Source organism: Talpa europaea (genome assembly GCF_964194135.1).
Source record: "Talpa europaea genome assembly, chromosome: 5".
NCBI classification, from domain to species: Eukaryota; Metazoa; Chordata; class Mammalia; order Eulipotyphla; family Talpidae; genus Talpa; species Talpa europaea.
Window position 1 is genome coordinate 54,613,450 of NC_140071.1, and position 19,570 is coordinate 54,633,019.

The 19,570-nt window shown below is 36.0% G+C and overlaps 1 protein-coding gene across 7 annotated transcripts in view; it reads right to left on the bottom strand.

The window, feature by feature from the left end:
- The window catches only part of ERBIN (erbb2 interacting protein), a gene marked incomplete at both ends in the record, with an annotated part of 78,262 nt that overhangs the window by 12,043 nt on the left and 46,649 nt on the right, over positions 1-19,570 (bottom strand). For all 7 annotated transcript variants that reach the window (XM_084233358.1, XM_084233355.1, XM_084233357.1 and 4 more), the window contains 4 exons: positions 9,911-11,456; positions 13,007-13,187; positions 15,178-15,292; positions 19,285-19,470. In XM_084233358.1, coding sequence (XP_084089484.1) covers positions 9,911-11,456; positions 13,007-13,187; positions 15,178-15,292; positions 19,285-19,470 — 2,028 coding nt within the window. The remainder of the gene's footprint in view (positions 1-9,910; positions 11,457-13,006; positions 13,188-15,177; positions 15,293-19,284; positions 19,471-19,570) is intronic.

Genomic DNA, 19,570 nt, shown 5'->3' on the forward strand with positions numbered 1-19,570 from the left:
TTTGTATATTAAATTTGCATTACTAACCCTAATTTCACACTCTGCTCTCAACCATTTGTACCTAGTCATCACATAAAATTCATTATGTACCAAACTAAGTTATTTTTGCCAATTCTCTACTGTACCCTTTAAGAGCTTTAACTATTCTTACCCACTCTAGCTTTACATTTTTTTTTTTAAAGATTTATTTATTTATGCATACAAGAACTGAGGTACAGGCCAGAGGTGCGGGAGGGTGAGAGGATTCACCAGAGACAGAGTGGGGAACAGAACAGATGGATTGTCTGAAATACACTGCTGAGGGGAGCAGTGGGCAAGTCAGGAGAGGTCTGCTGCGCCATGTGTATCACTTCCCAGGCCACGAATCAAACTTGTGCTGCAGTGGCTGCGGATAGCTTCACAGTCCTGCGTCTTAACCCCTTACACTGCAGATTTACTTTTGATTTCATGCTCATCATAACAATATACCCAACCAGATACCTTGGCTTTTTCTTGGATTCTCTCTTTCATCCAACTCCTAATACTAAATAATTTTCCTAAAATCCCCTTCAGGAGGGGATCATATCAGTCCTCTGCTCAGGTAACAGAAGTGGCTTCTCATTATTTATAGCACTAGAACAAAACTCTTCTTTTAAAACTCTTCACAGCTAGTCCTAGCCAGGGCAATAAGACAAGAGAAAGACATCCAAGGAATCCAAATAGGAAAAGAAGAAGTCAAACTATCACTATTTGCAGACGATATGATATTATACATAGAGAACCCCAAAAACTCCACAGAAAAGCTAATTCAACTCATCAATCAGTTCAGTAAAGTGGCAGGATACAAAATCAACACGCAAAAGTCAGTAGCCTTCCTATACACAAACAATAAATCTGAAGAAGAAGAAATCAAAAAGACCATCCCTTTTGTTATTGAAACAAAAAAAATCAAATATTTGGGAATAAATCTAACAAAAGAGGTAAAGGACCTATACAAAGAAAACTATAAAATACTGTTAAAAGAAATAGAAGAAGACACAAAGAAATGGAGAGACATCCCCTGCTCATGGATTGGAAGAATAAACATTATTAAAATGGCCATCCTTCCAAAAGCAATATACAGATTCAATGCTATTCCAATCAAAATTTCAATGTCATTCTTCAAAGAAATAGAACAATTATTGATGAAATTCATATGGAATCACAAAAAACCCCGAATAGCCAAAGCTCTCCTGAAAAAAAAAGAAGGGAATGGAGGCATCAGACTCCCAGACGTCAAACTATACTACAAAGCCATAATCATCAAAACTGCATGGTATTGGAACAAGAACAGACATACAGACCAATGGAATCGAATAGAAAATCCAGAAATAAACCCACAGATTTATGGTCAACTAATCTTTGACAAAGGAGCAAAGAATATGCATTGGAGCAAAGAAAGTTTGTTCAATAAATGGTGCTGGGAAAACTGGGTCGCTACATGCAAAAGAATGAAGCTTGACCACCACCTCACACCATACACAAAAATCAACTCAAAATGGATTAAAGAACTAGACATAAGACCTGAAACCATAAAATATATAGAAGGAAATATAGGCGAAACACTACGTGATTTGCACATCAAAGACATCTTTACAGACACATCACCCAAAGCAGTGATAGTGAAGGCAAAGATAAACAGCTGGGACTACATCAAATTAAAGAGCTTTTGCACAGCAAAAGAGACAATAACAAAAACAAAGAGAAACCCCACCAACTGGGAGAACATTTTTGCACCCAACACTAATGATAAAGGACTGATCACAAAAATCTGCAAAGAGCTGATGAGACTCAACAACAACAAAGAAAATAATCCAGTCAAAAAATGGGCAGAAGAGCTTAAAAGAAACTTCTCTGAAGAGGAAATGCAAATGGCCAACAGGCATATGAAAAAATGTTCAACATCACTTGTCATCAGGGAAATGCAAATCAAAACTACCATGAGATACCATCTTACACCAGTGAGAATGGCACATATTAAAAAAACTAGCAACAACAAATGTTGGCGAGGGTGTGGAGAAAAAGGAACTCTTCTGCACTGTTGGTGGGAGTGCAAACTGGTCCAACCACTGTGGAAAGATGTGTGGAGATTTCTGGACCTACTAAACATAGAGCTTCCATATGATCCAGCAATTCCACTCCTAGGTATTTACCCAAAGGACACGGAAACATCAATTCCAAAGAACACCTGCACCCCTATGTTTATAGCAGCACTGTTTACAATAGCTAAGCTTTGGAAACAACCCAAATGCCCAAAAATAGATGACTGGATCAAGAAGATGTGGTACATATATACCATGGAATATTACTCAGCATTCAAAAAAGATAAACACATGCAATTTGCTGCAACATGGATGGCGCTGGAAGGGATCATGCTCAGCGAAATAAGCCAAAAAGAAAAAGAAAAATACCGGATGGTCTCACTCATAGCAGGAATCTAGAAAACTTAAATAAGGGACCAGGAAAATGAATAACTATAAGAAAGTGAAAATCAAAATCAACAAAAAACTATGAACCAGAGACACTTTTAGGGGGGCGGGGGCGGGAGGGGAGGGATTGGGGTCAGAATGGGGGGCTGCAATTGTATGGGGAATATAACAATAAAATTTATAAAAAAAAAAAATAAAAAATAATAAAACTCTTCACAGCTTTTAAAAATGTTCCTCCTTTCCCCCATACAATGTGTATAGTATCCTGAACAAATTATTTCTGTGCCTAATTTCCTGAATGTAAAAAAGGATTTAAAAAACACCTCATATAACTCCTATGAAAACTGAGAGATAATGTTCATATAATGAAAGTTCCTGGTACTTTGCAGACACTCAATGTGCTCTTATTACTACTCTCACTATCCATAAACTAGATTATTTTATCAAATTCTCTCAAAATAAACCCCAAATTCAACTAGGTTGAAGCTCCTGTCTATTCTTGTTCCCATTCCTCCTTGATATAACTTTTACTTAATTTTATTTATCAAAACCTTAGGAGTATTTCAACAAATAGGAGTCTTTTAAATAGTCTCATCTTCTCTGATTAAGTTATATTTATTATTAATGTTTAAGCTTTCAAAATGAAAACACTCTAGATTAATGTATTAAAATGCCCCCAAATCTCTTCACTTAAATGATCGTTACTAGTATTAATACATCTAGATTTCATTTTATAAACTGTAACTCTTTCCAAAATAAGAAAAAAAAATTTTTTGAACAAAAGATGACTCATAATGAATCCACAGCATTTTATTAGTATTTTTCCTGTCAGGCAAGTAAATATGATAGAAGTATTATTCAATATATAATCATGCTTGATAAAGTAAATGTTTAAAAAAGATTTTTTTAAAGGAAACCCAGATCTGTAGGTTTTTTTTTGGGGGGGGGGGATTATTTATTTATTTATTTATACGTGCAAGCACTGGGTACAGTCGGAAGTGCATGAGAGAATTCACCAGAGCCAGAGTGGGGAGCAGAACAGGCAGACTGACAAAGTACACTGCTGAGGGGAGCAGAGGGCGTGGCAGGAGAGGTCTGTGCACCATGTGGGACCCTTGCCGGCGGCCAGAGATCGAACTGGCACTGCAGAGGCTGCAGGCAGCTTCTCAGCCCAGTGCTCAACCACTGCACCACCGGGGAAGCCCTAAAAGCTTAGAAGCTAAACAACATACAAATAGTACTTTAATTTCTGAAAAGGGCTTTTACATTTGATATAAGAAATTCTGTTTATAATAAAATAGACAAACCTCTAGCCAGGCTCACAAAGAAAAAAACGAGAGAAAACACATATAAATAGGATTATAAATAGAAGAGGAGAAATCACAACAGACTCAGTAGGAATCAAAAGAATAATCAGAGATTACTATGAACACTTATATGCAAATAAATTCAACAACCTAGAAGAGATGGACAAATTCCTAGAATGATATAATCATCCAAAGCTGGACAAAGAAGATATAGAACACCTAAACAGACCAAATACAATCAGTGAAATTTAGGCAGTAATCAAAGCACTCCCCAAACACAAAAGCCCAGGTCCAGATGGCTTCACAAATGAATTCTACCAAACATTCAGCAGTGAATTAGTGCCTATCCTACACAAACTCTTTCAAAAAATTGAAAAAGAAGGAATATTACCAAATATGTTCTACGAAGCCAACATTAGACTAATGCCAAACCAAACAAAGACAGCACAAAAAAAGAAAATTACAGGCCGATCTCCCTAATGAACACTGATGCAAAAATCCTCAACAAAGTTCTTGCCAACAGAATCCAACAAAGCATCAAAAGGATAATATACCATGATCAAGTGGGATTCATCCCAGGGGCACAAGGATGGTTCAACATATGAAAATCGATCAGTGTAATTCAACACATCAACAAAAAGAAAAATAAAAACCAAATGATCATATCAGTAGATACTGAGAAAGCATTCAACAAAGTCCAACATCCATTTATGATGAAGGCCCTTGAAATTCTCAGGATAGAAGGAACATACCTTAACATGATAAAAGCCATATACGACGAACCCACCACCAATATTATTCTCAAAGGTGAAAAGCTGAAGACCTTTCCTTTAAGATCAGGAACAAGAAAAGGATGTCCTCTCTCACCACTGCTCTTCAATATAATACTGGAGGTCCTAGCCAGGGCAATAAGACAAGAGAAAGACATACAAGGAATCCAGATAGGGAAAGAAGAAGTAAAACTATCACTATTTGCAGACAATATGATAATATACATAGAAAAACCCTAAAAACTCCACAGAAAAACTCAAAATTATCAACCAGTTCAGTAAAGTAGCAGGACACAAAAATCAACACGCAAAAATCAGTAGTTTTCCTATACACAATCAATCTGAAGAAGAAATCAAGAAAATCATCCCTTTTATAATCGAAACAAACAAAAAAAATCAAATACTTGGGAATAAACCTAACAAAAGATGTGAAAGACCCATACAAAGAAAATTACAAAACACTGTTAAAAGAAATAGAAGATACAAAGAAATGGAAAGACATCCTCTGCTCATGGATTGGAGGAATTAACATTATTAAAATGACCATCCTACCAAAAGCAATATACAGATTCAATGATATTCCAATAAAAATCTCAATGACATTCTTCAAAGAAATAGAACAAATACTGATGAAATTCATATGGAACCACAAAAAACCATGAATATCCAAAGTCCTACTGATGAAAACAAAGGAGAAAGGAGGTATCACACTTTCAAATTTCAAGCTATATTACAAAGCCATAATAATTAAAACAGTTTGGTATTGGAACAAAAACAAACACACAGACCAATGGAACCTAACAGAGAACCCACAAATAAAACCACACTTATATGGATGACTGATCTTTGACAAAGGAGCAAAGAATATGCAATGGTATACGGACAGTTTGTTCAATAAATAGTTCTGGGAAAACTGGACCACCATATGCAAAAAAATGAAACTAGACCACTACCTTTCACCATGCACAAAAATCAGCTCAAAATGGATAAAAGAACTGGACGTAAATCCTGAAACCATAAAATATATAGAAGAAAATATAGGTAAAACACTATAAGATACATCACAGTAACATTTAAAGACTAATCACCCAAAGCAAAGAAAGTCAAGGAAAAGATAAACATCTGGGATTATATCAAACTGAAAAGCTTCTGCACAGCAAAAAGAGACATTAACCAAAACAGAGAGACACCCCACTGATTGGGAAAAAAATCTTTGCACTCCAGTCAACTGATAAGTCAAAGAACTCACAGGGTTAAACAAAAACAAAATTAACAATTCAGTAAAGAAATGGGCAGAAGAACTCAAAAGACATTTCTCCAAAGAGGAAATGCAAATGGCCAACAGGCTTATGAAAAAATGTTTAACATCCCTTATCATCAGGGAAATGCAAATCAAAACCACACTGAGATACCACAAAACAAGCAACAACAAATGTTGGCAAGTATGTGGTGAAAAAGGAACTCTCCTACATTGCTGGTGGGAGTGCAAACTGGTCCAACAACTATGGAAAGCTGTCTGGAGTTTCCTCAGTTTACTAAAAATGGAGCAACCATACAACCTGGCAATTCCACTACTAGGGATCTACCCAAAGGATACAGGAAATGTTGATCAAAAGAACACCTGTACACCTATGTTTACTGCAGCACTATTTACAACAGGAAAACCTGGAAACAACCCAAATGCCCAAAAATAGAAGATAGGATCAAGAAGATGTGGCATAGGGCCTCCCCGGTGGCGCAGCGGTTGAGCGCTGGGTTGCAAAGCTGCCCGCGGCCTCTGCGGCACCGGTTCGATCCCCAGCTGCTCCCCGGCCACCGGAGGAGGGTCTCACATGGCGCGCAGACCTGTCCTGCCGCCCGCTGCTCCCCTCAGCAGTGTACTTTGGTCCTTCTGCCTGCTCTGCTCCCCGCTCTGGCTCTGGTGAATTCTCTCACCCTCCCGCACTTCTGACTGTACCCAGTGCATGTATATAAAAAACAAACAAATAAATAAATAAAACATGCCTCTATTTAAAAAAAAAAAAAGATGTGGCATATATATACAATGGAATATTACTCAGCCATCAAAAAAGATAAACTCATGCCATTCACAGCAACGTGGATGGAGTTGGAAGGAATTATGCTCAGTGAAATAAGCCAGAAGGAAAAAGAAAATTATCGGATGGTTTCACTTATAGCAGGAATATAGGGGAACCAAATAAGACATCAGTGTAAAAAAATAACAACAGTACAAAACACAACAATGCAAAAATGGACAATTATAAATCAGAGACATACTCCAAGGGAGGAGGAAGAAGAAGGATCAGAGGGAGGAAGGGAGGGAGGAGAATAGGGGGCTGTGGTGATGGTGCACGGGTACACTGGTGAAGGAAACTCTATGGGAACTACACTTGAGGGGGTGGACGGAAGCAAATATTGCTTAAAAATGAACAATGATATAAAAAAATTAATACAAAAAATAAATAAAACTAACAGCAAAAAAATAAACTTGAGCTTATCAAAAAAAAAAAGAAATTCTGTTTTTAATTAGAAACTACCAACTATTTCTCGATTTATTACTATAATAAATCAACCTATTTTATCCTAAGTATTTTGATATTCTAAATGAAAAACATTAATTTTAATGTTTTTAAACAGTGCAAAGTTATATACTAGGTACTGTTATAAGTGCTTTATATGTATTATTTAATTTTTTTAAGCAATTCTAGGTAGTTCCTTACTGCTCCTATTTTATAGATGAATAACCTGAGATAAGGGAAGTGTAAGTTACCTGTCCAATTAGCTAAATAGCAAAGCTAGGATTCTGAACAATTTATACTCTCTAAATGTTGTAAGAGGAAGTCACTAAAATTTGTCTTAAAAAAGTCCAAGAGAGGTAACATGTATATATTCTGCTAAATTCTTTTGAAATGAATTTACTGAACATTTTATGAATCCATTTTGTGTTAATGTATCTGAAAATAAAACTTTTATGTAAAATTACATAAGCCAATCTCACATGTGAATACTTAAGATCTGAAAGAACCCACAGAAAAGATTTCTAAAAGACAGGAAGAATAATTAATTCCCTTGAAGGTAAATAACAGCGCTATAGTAACAGTAGCATATTCTTTGGTTTACTTGGCAATGCTTCTCAACCAGTAAGCTGAAAACACACCACAGTGTATTTGGCAGTCAACCTACTGCATGGGAGAGGTTTGTGCCTTGGCAAGTAAATCTCAAGAAATAGCACTGCTCTGTATCTCCAATAATGACCTATACCTGGAAATTGGAGTTGTCCTATCCGCTATAGATTTGTGCTCAGATCTAGTCAGTTCTGTGTCCTCACGGTTTCTCTTAGTTTCAGTAAACTAATTTTCACCTCTAAATCAACAGTGGGTACAAATGGGAAATCACATTGCACCCTCAAAGCAACTGTATGTCAGACTTCTAATTATAAAAAGCAGAGTGGCACAACGAAGCATGAAGTGGCTGCTACTCGATTTCTATTTACTACATCCACAGACATCTCAGACAGAAAAGAACAGGGAAGACAGCCATTTGAGATGTTAACTACGAGAATATAATGATAACCAAACTCCCTTCAATCTGCCATTCAGTACTAGTTATTTTCAGTAATAGTGAATGGCATTCTCAACAACCAATTACTCAAAGGCACCAATCTCTCCAGGTGAATCTCTTCTTCATTAACTAATTACAGGAATATTTGAATCTGAAATAAACTCTTAAAAAGTCTATTTCAGAACTGCCTTTTGAATTCCTTTCTCGGTCTTAATTCCACAGATACATTTCTTGTTTTATATGTTTTCTGGACCCCTAGATAGCTTCCTAACTCAATCAACTTAATTATAGCCGTTTTCTCCTCAAACCCAGTTCCACACCATCACAAGAGTTTACTTATAAAACAGCTAATTTACTCCTTGATTTAAAAATTTCCAAATATCTGCGAAAACACACATAAGCTTAAAGAGCTTCCATAGTATGTAAAGTTAAGGCTGAAACAAAATGGATACATGAGAATGATGTTGTCTAATGCCCATTGATGCTCAGTTATTTAACGTTAAGAGGAAAGCATGGAATGAAACAATAGTATGGTACTAATGACATATGGTACTAATCATATTAATGACATATGGTACTAATCATATTTGAGGCATTTTTGAAAAACTTGACTTAAATTTTTAAAAATAATGACTGAGGGGCCTCCCCGGTGGCACAGCGGTTGAGTGCTGGGTTGCGAAGCTGCCCGTGGCCTCTGCGGCGCCGGTTCAATTCCCGGCTGCTCCCCGACCACCGGAGGAGGGTCCCGCATGGCGAGCAGACCTATCCTGCCGCCCGCTGCTCCCCTCAGCAGTGTCCTTCGGTCCTTCTGCCTGCCCTGCTCCCTGCTCTGGCTCTGGTGAATTCTCTCACCCTCCTGCGCTTCTGACTGTACCCAGTGCATGTATAAACAAAACAAACAAACAAACAAATAAATAAAACATGCCTCTATTAAAAAAAAAAAGTGTTAAAAAAATAAAATAAAAATAATGACTGAGCTTGTATAAACTTAGCACTTTAAAAAAAAAACAAAACCAAGTATTTAAAAACAGAATTACTGGATAAAATCCACTGATTTTAAGTGACACTGAACTAAACCATAAAGAAAGAATGCCTTTATTCACGCAGGCTGCAGAACTGGGGCACTATGTAAGTTTTACAAAAGTATTTTTAAAAAATTTTAACTTTTTAAAAAATGAACATCTACACATAAAGTTATAAATTGAACATTAACAGAAGTTATATACCAACTCTTTCCAAACTACAGTAGAGCCATAGACAAATGAATTCAAATATGTCAGAAATGAAGTTCAGAAAAATCAAGAGCAAATGTCATGCCAGAAGTCATCTGCGTCAGTGACTGTGAGACATAACATGGACTGGGAAAAATATCTTTTATATCAAATGCTTACAGTACATTCCTTGTTATTCTGTTAACTACATAGCAAACTACTACTTTCTTATACACACTTACATAATCAACAATTAGTAGACAAGAGCAGAAAATACTAAACAGAGATACACATGAATAAAATACATGCATTAGTTATAGTAAATGTGGCACGATCTAAAAGAGATACACACATAAACATATATAGTGAATATAAGTCCATTAGAAAACACTAGGGAGTTAAGAGAAAGGCAAAAAGCTTATACTACTATTTCAGTTGAGTGTTACTCCTGGCTAAGTCTAAACTTAGAACTCTATTCTCAGGACCAAGGAAAAACTCTTAGAATACAAGATATATTCAGTAATTCAGAGTGTTTTGCTTCACTGTTGAATACCAAATATTTTTAAGGAAAATAAATTCATAAATAGGAGAAAGAAAAATTCATATTTAATTACCTTTTCTAACTTTTTGGCCTCAATGTGTCGCAGTACTTGTTCTCGCCAGTCATGAGGAACTTTACTTCTTCCTGGAGGATCTAATAAAGAATGCTCAGAACCAACCCTTGCATTTGGTCTTTTTGAAGGACTAGTCCTTGAATAATTGAAATCACTAACTGACATAGTTCTCTCTGGTATCTCACTAACAGAGGGTCGAGCACTTTGAGGCCTTGAAGCATTTGGGCCATCTATGCTGTATGTACGTGCAGAAAGAGGTCTCTGTGAACCTGACATCACTGGAGTTCTTCCTACTGAATGCAACTCTCTGTATGATAAATAATCTCCTTCAGGAATTTGGGCCCGCCTAGAGGGACCTGGCTCAACAAGATTTACGGAAGCTGTAGAGGACACACTACTTTGTCGCTGAATTGTACTACGAGTTGCTCCAGGTACAAGTCGATCATTTGGTGATATGGCCCACATTTCCCCATGTCTTCCTGGGCCAAGTCTCTGATGTAAATGGTATCCAGCATTAGCTCTAACATTATTATGATTAGAGAAATTCATATTGGCAGAATGTTTAGCATAAGTGTGATTTTCTGTGCTTTCTGATCTAGGTAGGCGCTGAGGAGGAAAACTGACATGATCTGTTTGAGGATTTTGTTTGGTGTGCCACAAAGTGTCCTTGACTGCCGCACTGCTACTATACTGGATATTATATTGTGGAGGACCATATATTTGAGGTGTAGATTGTGGGCCACTTATGATGGGACCTCTTGTGATATTTGGCTCTTCAGGATTATGATTTGAATCAAACTTGAAAATTGCTGTTGTACCTGATAGTAAATCAGAAGATGAAGAAGAACCAGTAAATACTTGGAGTGGTTGATCATACAAAAGTGTAGCGGACTTGCTCCTGACTATATTTTTTCCATCAATAGTGGATGTCACTTTAACTGTTGCAGTTGGTTGCTGAGGCCCATCATCACCAAGAATGTCATAGATTTTTAATCCTCCAGACTCCATATTAGTTATGCTATGAGATTTCACGACAGATCCCACTGGCCCACTTCTGTGAGGGGAAAGATCTTCAGTGCTTTTGGAAATACCCATATCAACGGAAGAATCAATGTCATGTGGTTCAGTCCTCGTAGGAGACTGTGGTATTTCCACAGAATGTCCATTTACCTTATTTATGGATTCCAGATTAGGATACTTGTTTCCATTTTCCAAATGCTGAGCTTCTCCTTTAGTATTAATGCTTGAAAAGCCCGTTCCAAGCACTACATCCTGTGTCTTTGACCTTTCCATTATCTCTGGTTGAAATGTATCATTAATTACAAGTTTATTAAGATTCATATTAATGTGGTCTAATTTGTGAGAGTCACTAGATGAGGTTGTTGAATCAATTCCTTTCTCAATAAGAACTAATCGCTCTTCAATATTCAAATCATATTCTGGTAACTTAAAATCATTTTTGTCACGAACCTTGAATTTTTCTTCTGTTGAATCATTTAAAATATCTCCATTTTGTAAAAGGCTGTTAAAATTTTCATCTTCTTGCCTAAAATAAAAATACTTTCATCAAAAATTATGTATAAAGCTCAGTTTTCTGAATAGGATTATTGATAACTAATCAGTTAATGTGCAGGTAGGTATACAGTTAAATTAGTTGATAAGACTCACAGCTGAATAGCATTTGTTATCAAATACGTAATAAAAATATTCTATTAGTCAAATAATAGATTATATTAAGTGAAGACAGCAAGACATACTAAAATTATTATATAAAATTAATTTTCATCAACAGCAATCTACTTTGTCTCCATATAGTTAAATAGTTAAATAAGAAAAAACACACATATCCTCTTGTACTATTGCATCTTTTCACAAATGTGCTAAAACATGAAATGCTTGAAAGACATATGGAAAGAAAGCCAGTAACTTGAATAGATGAATACTGAACACAAATTCTTACACATAATTTTGAGACCTTTTTTTAACTATGGCAAAAAATATTAGCTAAGCAGTTATTAAATTCAAACATACAGTTAAGGAATTGTAGAGAACAAAGAACTAAACAAGTATATACAATTCTAAATTAAATATGAAGATCAAAAGAGATACTATGCCTAATTACTCTTCAAAGTAACTACATTGTATTTGGCAAATATTTTGAAATGTGTAATTCCAAAATTATATAACATATTTTCTTCTTGCAGATATGAAAATATTATCTCTCATCTTGCTGTGCATATATTCATTATGTTTCAATAAATAGTCCTTAATACTGATCATTCCATTAAGATTTCAGACTTACTTTCATAACCAAACTTTTTAAGAGCTCACATATAATGTGTTTTAAACTTCTGCTAAATTCCAAAACTGTAGATTTTTTTTTTCACAGAATTGAGCCCATAAAGCCTAAACCAAAGACACAACATGACCCCTATAATGACATAACCCAAAAATGATTCTGTATTTTTTTTTAAATATATTTAAAGAGCAGGTTTATTAGGGAAAGGAATAGAACCGTAAAGGACACTTGCATAGACACAAGCGGATAGAAAGAGCTGACCCAAAAGGGGCAGCTTTAATGAGAGAGGCCTGCATGGTTGCAGGCGGGTGTCCCTGAGGAGAGCTGCCTCCGCTGAGGGGGGTCAGTGAAGAGAAGTCCCTGCATAGTACAGGTTACGGGCAGGCAGGAAGCTGCTGCCCTGCAGATGGAGAAAGTTGGTGAGAAGAAGCACCTGTACAGTCACAGGTGGGCAGAAAGACTGCTCGATTCTGTATTTCTAACTGCAAAAATATACCTTTCAGCTTGAATTACTACAAATAGGCTGTTTATATGTTTTATTTTTAGACATATTAAGGAGACTGTTCAACCTTTTAAAGAGAATCAGAATGTATTTTAAGTCTTTTCTTCCACACTTAAAAGACTAAATTGGAAACGTACAAAAGCTAAATTACTGGTAACAAAATGGGGAAATCTTTTACTAACTGAACCACTTCTATAATTTGTGAAATGAAATCTCTCATTAGTTTTAGTGATATGTATTTGTCATATTCTCTGTTTATTGTATAAATAAATAATTTGTTAATTTGATCACAAACCTGATTTTGGAATTAATACCGCTATGAGTTTGTTTCACTGGAGAGCAGAGTGAGGTATCTTGACTACTGTCAGTATTAAGAGAAACTGAATCAGACATCCGAGATGGAGAAGAACAGTTGCTGTTATTCTGATTGCTATTGTGTGTGACTTCATCTGATAAAGAATCTGTATCCTTTGTATCTGAAACAAAAAGATTTTAGTTACTGATAAATTCACCAAGGATTTGTATGAAATATTTTCCAATGATGACATTTATATTGTACTGGTTCAGTAATAAGGTAAAAAATTATATGGATCAGTAGATAATCAAAGTACTCCCTGAAAATTTTCTTCCAATATAAAGACTGAAAGATTTTAAAATACAGATACTATTAGTTTTGTTTTTTTTTAAGTTGTAACCAATTTTAGGGTTACCCAGAATTTGATTTCATTTTAATTACTGACAGGGTAGTACTGCAGTGTTTACTAAGTACATCAATTAGTTTTAATGAATAGGTTTTTCCACTTATTTACAATTTTAAAAACCCTTAATGTAAAAACATATAGTAAGGTTTACAGCCCTGTAAAATTATCTGGTGAAGAAATTACATCCAAAGGAATTGTTTTACCCTATTTTGAGTAATGCAGTCAACCAAACAACAAACACTAAACAAAGGAACTTTTATAAGATCAGCTCTTTCTTCATGTTTTCTCAATCATTTCTAAGAATTACATATGAATAGTGAACTACCAATATGTGATACAGTAATTATATCGACATAGACAATATTCATTATATATTTTATATATACATATACCTACACACATATAATCTTTTATAGGCAAGTGGTGAAAACATTTAAAAAAAATTTTTTTTTAATACAATAGCTGGGGTACAGGCCAGATGCGCCGGAAGGTGAGAGGATTCACCAGAGACAGAGCAGGCAGCAGAACAGGCAGACAGACCAAATGCACTGCTGAGGGGAGCAGCGGACACGACAGGAGAGGTCTGCTGTGCCATGTGGGAATCTCCCTGGCCGGCCAGGAATCGAACCCACACTGTAGAGGCTGCAAACAGCTTCACAGCGTGGCACTTAACCCGCTGAACCACCAGGGAGGCCGTGTAAATATTTTTTAAAGGAGTGATAATAGACTATAACTTATTATCTTTACAGCCCTAAAAACTTTTTAACTAATTCAAATCTAGCCAAATGATAGAAATGGCGTGTACAAACTCTGACATAAGAGATTTTATGAATTTATATTTTCCTGCTTTAAAGATCTTAGAAGCACAGTTCACATGGTGTGGGTGGTGTTTACAGGTGAAAATAGTAGCACATGGAACTTTTAAACTTCAAGATATTCAGGTCTTGAATTTTTAATTTTTAAAACACTGTTAAATTTGATTGCATTTCAGTTCTTTCCTATATATATATTCCTCTTCCACCTTCTTATCGTGGGATAATTGTGACAACACCTGTGTATTGGGTAACAATACATGTAAAATATTTCACACAGTAAGCACTCAACAAATTATCACTATCATTTATTATTATGTAACCCGGGCTTTCCAAGGGTTGTACTAATACTGTGGTAAGGATACTATGATTTCATTAATGTCATAAAGGCAAAGGCTGGATAAACATTTGGTGGAGATAATGTAGAGATAATCAGGTACTGGTGGGGAGGACAAAAGAAGGTTTTATTTCTTCAAGTTTTATTTCTAAGCACTGATATTTTACATAATGTTCTGGGAAAGACAGTAGAGTCACAAACATCTACTATATCAGATCTCTGTTAGAACTGAGTACCATGAAAAATTCAGTTCATCTGATACTCTCAAAATCCTCCAGTAGCCTCACTATGTGAAATTTAACATATACATATGAATAAAGTTATATAGCTCAAGGATCACATAGCAAGTAAGTGGTGGAAATGCAAATAACCTTGGCCTGTCTGCCTATAAAGTGCATGTCTTCCTAAGTACACCTGCATGAAGGAAAAGAACTATCAAGATTTTTCTCTAAAAACAAGAACAATAAGTAACAGAACTTTTAGAAAGGCATGTTTTAAAATTGTTTCTAGAAAATTTTTCAAAAGACACAATGGTACTTAATGAAATTTATTCCAAAAAAAATTTAATTTTTAATCAGCTCATTTTTATTCTTAGTGCTTTCCTGTAACAGCTAACCTTTTTTGTTATTACTAAGTGCTACCACTTTTGGCTGGTTAATAGAAGTTCCAATTAGTGGAGGTCGCATTTCCGCCATTTTCATTTCTTCATCAGAAGAAAGTTCTTCAGATTCCTAATTTAAAGGAAAAAAGATGGAAAATATTTATAGTAATGCATTTTGGCTTCCTTAAATTAATAAACATTAAGCCACAACTTCAGAAGAAAAGAACATTTAGAACATATATGAAAGCATTTTGTGGTAATAGTGACTAAAACATGATTTAAGTTTATCAAGATAAGAAAATAAAACTATGGCAAGTACTAGCAATATATCAAAGTGCCTGTATGATAATTTTCTGTGATGGGCCTTAATTCAAATGTATTAATGATACCATGTGCCTGGTACTATTCCAAATGCCACAGAAATACAACAAAAATAAATAAAATACAATCACTGCCATCAGAAAACTCAGCTGATAAAGGTGCTCCAGTCGCTTCCTAATACTCAAATTTATTTCCTTAAGGATCAGAGTTTAAGGAACAGAGATTTGAGGTGTTCTTCCATTAATACGAATTAACAGCAATTTATTCCCAATCTCAAGACAGAATTTTTTATACTCCATGAATTTGTAATACTTGACAAGTGTCCCAGATTACTCATCACTAATAATATCATAGAGCAAGAAGAAAACAATAAAAGACTTGATGGTCAACAAATACTACCAGAAAAAATTTAACACTATAAATACCAAATACAAAATCAGATCTTTTGCAATTAAATTATCCCTAGTTAATATAATAAAAATAAACAATATAATAGAAATAAATAAAAGGTTTTTAAATGATGTTCTGTCAAGAGTACTAAGATGTTTAGGTACTCAAAGTGCCACAATAAAGATGTGGTCTGGGGTCAGCCAACTATTTCAGTAAAAGACCAGACGGTAAGTATTTTAGGCTTTGCAGGCCATAGGCACAAAAGTTGTTGTGCACAAAAGTAGCCACACACAAGGTGTAAACAAATAACCATGGCTGTGTGCTAATAAAACTGAATTTCATCTAATTTTTCACTTGTCATCAAATAATAATCTTTTGATTTTTATTCAACCATTTAATAGTATAAAAGCTATTCTTAGCTTGAAAGCCAAAAAAAAGGCATTGGGTTTGATTTGGGCCATAGGCCATAGCTTGTCAATCCCTGCTCAAAACTATACTATGAATAGGGCCTCCTTGGTGGCGCAGCGGTTGAGCGCTGGGTTGGGAAGCTGCCCGCAGCCTCTGCAGTGCCAGTTCGATCCCTGGCTGCTCCCCGGCCACCGGAGGAGGGTCCCACATGGAGCGCAGACCTCTCCTGCCGCCCGCTGCTCCCCTCAGCAGTGTACTTCAGTCCTTCTGCCTGTTCTGCTCCCCGCTCTGGCTCTGGTGAATTCTCTCACCCTCCCGCGCTTCTGACTGAAGGGTCACAGGTAGATGACATTTTGAGAAGGGGAAAGCATGGAAATAAAAGGCATGGCCAAATCAGCTCCATGCAACTATAGCTCAAAATAAGTGGCAGGAGAGAGAAAAAGAAGACTGGATTGCATATGCAAGGTCATGCTGGGTATGGACTCAAGTATGGGTTGGTCCTTATTGGAAATTGCTAATCAGGAAATGGTAAATTAGACTATCTTTTCAAATGTTAACTGGTATTAAGAATGCATGGAAAGAGAAAGACACTGGCAGAAAGGAATGTAGCTATCACCACAGTCCTAAAGAAAAACAGATTACATCCATCCTCAGGTAATGGTGATGATACCTGGTAAAGAGATAGAATGTGACAGAAATTTTGTAATTAACAAGACTTGTAATTCATTTAAAGTACATTCAAAAGTCATGAGCTTTTTCTGTAGTAAATACTAGCTCACATTAAGATGGATGATGTGCTGTGAGTACATCTGAATTTTTATGAATACAGATGCTATTATAAACTCACAAGATCACTATTTTTATACCAGTACTCTTTAACTGAACCTTCTGTAATGATGTAAATACTCTACATGTGTAGTTCAACATGATAGCCATTAGTCAGATGTGTTTGAAATGTGGCCTGCAGTGTAAGAAGCTAAATTTTTATATTTATTTATTTTAAAGATTTATTTATTTATTTTATACAAGAACTAGGGTACAGGCCAGATGCGCGGGAGGGTGAAAGGATTCACCAGAGACAGAGCAGTGAACAGAACAGGCAGACTGATGAAATACACTGCTGAGGGGAGCAGCAGAAGTGACAGGAGAGGTCTGCCGCCATGTGGGACCTCGCCGGCTGGCCAGGATCAAACCAGCGCTACAGAGGCTGCAGACAGCTTCACAGCTCAGCACTCAACCACCTGCGCCACCAGGGGAGGCCCTTTATATTTATTTAAATAGCTGTAAAATAGCTGGCAACTCCTGAAACGTAAACACAGAGCTGTCATAAAACCCAGCAATTTTACTACTAGGTACATACTGAAGGAAAAAGAAAATATATAGCCACACAAAAACTTTTAAACAAGTATTTACAGTAGTGTTCTTCATTACAGTCAAAATGAAAAAATAGCCCAAATATCAGTTACAGATAATCACAATGGAGTATCACTCAGGCATAAAAATGAAGTACTGATAGATGCTAAAATATCTTGACATTATGCAAAGTCAGACCAGTCACAAAAGAGTACATACTGTATGGTATTACATTTATATGAAATTCTAAGACTAACTGAATCTAAAATAGAGGCAAGACAAAGCAGATTTCTAATTGTCTAGGGTTCAGCGGGCTGGGAGGTTATGGGGTAATGAAAATATTTGGAAAGTGACTGGTAAAGGCTACACAATTCTACCTATACTAAAAGTCACTAAAGTGCACTTTATATAAACAGGTGGTTTGTATAGTGTTATATCTCAAAGCTATTTCTATAGAAAAAAGTTACAAATTTTATGTATTTTTTAAAGATTTATTTTTATGCATACAAGAACTGGGATGTAGGCCAGAGGTGCGGGGATTGAAAGGATTCACCAGTGACAGTGGGGAGCAGAATAGGCAAGAAAGGAAAGGTCTACTGGGCCATGTGGGTTAGCTCCCTGGCCAGGGATCAAACTCACGCTATAGTGGCTGAAGATAGCTTGGCAATGCTGAGACTTAAACCCCTGCACCACTAGGGAGGCCCAGTTACAAATTTTATTGACCCCATAGAAGACACCTATCTAAAAAAGTCTTGGACATTCAGGATAAAAAATATTTCACAGGGCCTCCCCAGTGGCGCAGCAGTTGAGTGCTGGTTTGCGTAGCTGCCCGCAGCTTCTGCAGCACCGATTCGATCCCTGGCTGCTCCCCGGCCACCACAGGAGTATCCCACATGGTACACAGACCTCTCCTGCTGCCCGCTGCTCCCCTCAGCAGTGTACTTCGGTCCTTCTGCCTGTTCTGCTCCCCGCTCTGGCTCTGGTGAATTCTCTCACCCTCCCGCGCTTCTGACTGTACCCAGTGCATGTACAAATAAATAAATCTTAAAAAAAAAAAAAACTAATCTATTAAAAAAAAAATTTCACAATCAATGATAAATGCTTAAATAAATCAAATAAAGTACATCTATGGAAACTATTGATTTTAAGTTACAGAATAAAAGCAATTGCTATTGTGAATTTTGCAGAATTAAAATAGAATCATCACAAACTCATTTACATGACAAATATTTGTACAATCATTATAAAAATTTTCAATTTAAAGTGGTATTATAGTGAATATGCAATTTCTCAACAGTGAAACCATTAACATAGTTTCTGCTCTCAAGATCAAGTTTTTCCTACCTTGGGTTACTTTGTCATTTTGACTATAATGAGTAACACTGCTATAAATAGGTGATCTTGGCGCACAGAATTTATCTGAGTCTGCTGCTGTGAAAGAGATGCTGAAGGAACAAGAAAACAAGGAAGGCCTCATTGCCACCATTTGCACAGGTTTGACAGTTCCGCTGGCTCATGAAATGCGTTTTGGAAGCAAAGTGACAACACACCCACTTGCCTAAGACCAAATGCTACCTTTCGGTAGCAAGAAAGAAATATTTAATTCTTATAAGTTGTTATGATTATTCCAGAATAACCATAAATTCATACCTCAAACACATCATCATGATTAACAATATGTTTCAAGTTTTCAGAGGCTTTCATATTTGAAGACACTGGTAGATTCCCAGGACTAATCTCAGTTTCAGGTTCACTGGTCTTCTGTATGGAGTTTCCTATCATATACTTTTCTCTTTCATCAGTTTCGCTTCTTACTGGAGTAGTATTTTCTGAAGTCTAAGTAAATGGAAAAAAAGAAAGAGAGAGAGAATTCATATTCCTTAAGCTTTAAATTTATTCTTGTATTAAAAAAGTGAAAAAATTTAAAATAATTTAA